The sequence below is a fragment of the Nicotiana tabacum genome, chromosome 19 (assembly GCF_000715075.1).
Source record: "Nicotiana tabacum cultivar K326 chromosome 19, ASM71507v2, whole genome shotgun sequence".
Lineage (NCBI taxonomy): Eukaryota > Viridiplantae > Streptophyta > Magnoliopsida > Solanales > Solanaceae > Nicotiana > Nicotiana tabacum.
This window is the reverse complement of record NC_134098.1, coordinates 144,370,543-144,374,349: the sequence shown is the minus strand read 5'-3', so window position 1 is coordinate 144,374,349 and position 3,807 is coordinate 144,370,543. Positions and strand designations below refer to the sequence as shown.

Below are 3,807 nucleotides of genomic sequence, written 5' to 3'. Positions count from 1 at the left end.
CCTGGGCACAGAGCTACCGGAAGCAATAAGAATAGTGCAAATAAGCAAGAAAGTAACATGTTATCGAGATTTGGATAGAATATAGTGTATGCTTGTAAGAATGTTTTTTCTTACAATAATGATGGAGCTTACTATTTATAATTACACCTAGTGAACAAGGTCCTAAGATTAAGCTCCTCTTTAATGACAATTATGAGGGTCATTGAAGAATGTGTAACGGTGGACAGTGAGTGTCATATTTTCTGTAACGGATCATGCACTTAATGTTGTACAATATTTTTCATTGAATGCTATCGTATGATGATATTTATTTTGTCTTTATGAGTATCATTCTCACCGATGACAAGCGAGATCATTATCTTCCGGTTTGGCTATCTTATGTTTTCGTTTCCACATGTCGCTTTCTCATGCGATCGTTAAATATGAACATATTTTACCCCATACCATGCGATAAAACTTGAGGTATTATCACTTTTAACCCGCGCAAGAAACTATTTATATCTGGTAGCCGAAAAAGTATATAAAATTTGTATAATTTTTGTATATAACATACATAATATATATATATATATATATATATATATATATATATATATATATATATATATATATATACATACATACATATTTTATATATTTTTTCGGCTATTATTTTTACCGCGTCTATACAATGTCATTTTTACATAAAACTTTAAGGAGGTAAAATCTGAAGTTTCACAATATTACAGTAATAATTGATCAATAATAAAATTTTAATTCTTTTTATGTTAGAATAATTTTAAGTACTGAGATAGAAGAACGAAATCATTTGTATCACAAAATCTCCATGCCAAGATAAAAAAAGAAGGAAAAAGAATAGTGGTAAAACTAAATTGAAATGAGTCATAAGAAGCTTGAGACTAAAATTCTTTTTAGTACGGCTATTTTTTGTACTATAGGGTTAGTACGGCTATTTTTGTACTTTAGGAAGAAAAAGCATTCCTTTACAGAAAAGGTAAAAATTACTCTAGAATTGTACATTGTAATACTAGATTTGCAACATAAAGCAAATCTGAAAAGAAATATATGCACCACAATTTAATACTAAAATATTCAAAGTTCATGCACTTGTCAAGTACTCCCTCAAATATGAGGGAGCAAATTGCTAATAAAGAAGTTAGTGCACTCAAAAAGCACAATTTTACAAAAAGTACTCTTGCTTGCTTGTCATGTCCAAGTTGGCCAATGCAATATAGTTTGTAATACTGCCACTATTCCACCCCTTGGATTCTGAGAAACAGCTAGTGGTTTTCCTTTTCTCTTTTTCCTATCTAACTATTTCCTATATTCATGTCTGCTCCCTGAAGTCCCAGAATTACTACAACTAGTACTAAAATTTTACCTAGTGGTCCATACAGCGCCTAACTAAAAAAGAGGAATCGGTGTACGAAGCATACGAAGCATCCATGTTTATGCAAGTTCGAATAAGGGTCACACTTCTAAGTGGTATAATATAGATATTCTATCTTGGCGCAAATATTAGTGACTAATTTTACTGTTCAGTATAATATAGACATTCTACCTTGACGCAAATATTAGTGACTAATTTTACTGTTCAAAGCCATGATATATGGGTCACGCCAGATGCGAATTTAGAATTTTAGTTTTGTGGGCTAAACATATAAATTTATGGATTCGTATTTACTATTTATTATAATTTTAGTGATTTTTTACAGATAAATTTATACTCTACATCGAAAATATTGGATTCAATTGAACTCGACAATTATATTATAAATCCGCTACTCAATCACATAGAAACAACTTTAGCTTCTGTACACACTCACCTCCCTGCAAACTACATTATTCTTGGTGTTGGTAGAATTTGGTGACTTGGCAGTCCTTTAATTATTTGATAAATGGTCTATAGACTTAATTAATTATTTAATTAATCATTTTTTATTTCTTCCTCTCGGCCAACTATCATTATATAAGAGAGTTTGGCCCTTCTCAGCCTCCTCCCAGAATCTACTTTATTCTTCTTCTCCTGTTCTCTGCACTTATCATTAATACCAATTTCATATCAGGAAGCTCCAGTTTTTACAGGAAAAAAGGTTTTTAAATTTCTTCTTCATTATACAGAAGAATGAAGTCAGCTGCACTATATTACACTGGGTGTGAAGATCACCACTACCAACCTCATTTTCTTGATGCTTGCACTCTTTGCCAGAGACCCTTGGCTCACAACAGTGACATCTTCATGTACAGGTTAGCATTTTACATATATCTTTCACTTAGATTTTCAACAAATATGAAAAGTTGAACTCATATATAAATACAAAAATACATTCGATTCAGTGATTGAACAGTATAAATCATGGATCCGGCTCTTGTATGATCAATGGAGTATAAAATTACTAGTCAATTTATGACGAGACCTTACAATCCACATAAATAGTGAGAATATGTATAGCTGATCTAACTTGTTTGTGATTGATGCGTAATTGTTGTAAATCACGAAAGATATTGACCCCTAATTCTCTTTTTAGTTCTTAACTTTCACTGGATCTGATGTGAGTGAATTTTTGTTTGATTACAGAGGGGATACACCATTTTGTAGCCAAGAATGCAGACAAGAGCAGATAGAAATGGATGAAGCTAATGAAAGAAAATGGAAACTTTCTGCATCAAAGAGATCCTCAAGAACAAAAACAGAAACCCCAACCAAAGAAACTGATGCAAATAAAGCTGTGAGAAATGGCACAGTTGCAGTGGCGTGAAATTTTCAATCCTGGGATTTATTGAGGAGGCTACAAGTCAAAAAAAATAAATAAAAAGAAAGAAAGAGAATGGTTTCTGATGTTGGAAGTACTTTCCGAATATGGAGAAAAATAAGGAGGAATTTTGACACAGTTCTATGATGTTTTGAGTAAAAAAGATCTTGTGCAAAGATATGATGGGAATCACGAAGAAGATGAAGAGAGTGAATCCCATCAAACAATTTTGTTGAATTTTTTTTTTTTGGCGATTTCTAATATTTCCTTTTGTGAAATATTTGTGGATGTAAATTAAATGGGCGTCCATATATGGAATCTGAGATCTCTAATCTTTGTAATCTTCATCTTTTATCGTTCTGTTCCGGTAATCATCGGCTAATCCGGGGAAGTAAAATATGAAGGCATCTGAGTTTTCGACGTTGATAATTTAGTTTAGAAGTATAATTACGATCACATATAAAACACGAGTACTTCATCCCCAGCCGAGGTAGATTTAGAACGATTAATCATTTTTTGTTCAAATTATTTATATACATATAAAAGAATTTAAATATATACATATAAAACTATTACACTTATTATGAATTGACCAATACTACTGCATTCAGTTCTAGATTCTCCACCACGATGCTTTTAACATTTTTTTGGCGTAATGGGTTAAGTTGACCCATAAACAGGAGGAAAAGAAAAGTTAACTGTTTTGCATCACTAAATTATTGGTAGGAAAATTGGCATTGTTTTCAACATAGACAACGAGATCCCATAAAGAAATATCTATTATATATATATATATATATATATATATATATATATATATATATATATATATATATATATATATATATATATATAATATATAATCTTCTCCCCCCCCAAAATGGTCGACCAATGGTATCTTTGCAAATTTAGCTGTATATAAGGGCAAAATGATAATTACATCACAAGGTTAAAATATAACTCTAGAAGGATTCATTTTCTTTCTCATCTCTAACAAAAAAAAAAGAGCACCAGCGTGCTAACTCTTTTCTTCATCTTCTTCATCCAGGTATGC

The 3,807-nt window shown here is 31.3% G+C and overlaps 1 protein-coding gene across 1 annotated transcript; it reads left to right on the top strand.

Moving 5' to 3' along the window:
- Positions 1–1,988: 1,988 nt before the first annotated feature.
- LOC107764627 (FCS-Like Zinc finger 3) lies at positions 1,989–3,094 on the top strand. Its single transcript, XM_016583237.2, has 2 exons — positions 1,989–2,247; positions 2,579–3,094. Exons 1-2 carry the CDS (start codon positions 2,126–2,128, stop codon positions 2,757–2,759), a joined length of 303 nt encoding a protein of 100 aa, XP_016438723.1. The 5' UTR covers positions 1,989–2,125; the 3' UTR covers positions 2,760–3,094.
- The last annotated feature ends 713 nt before the right edge of the window (positions 3,095–3,807 follow it).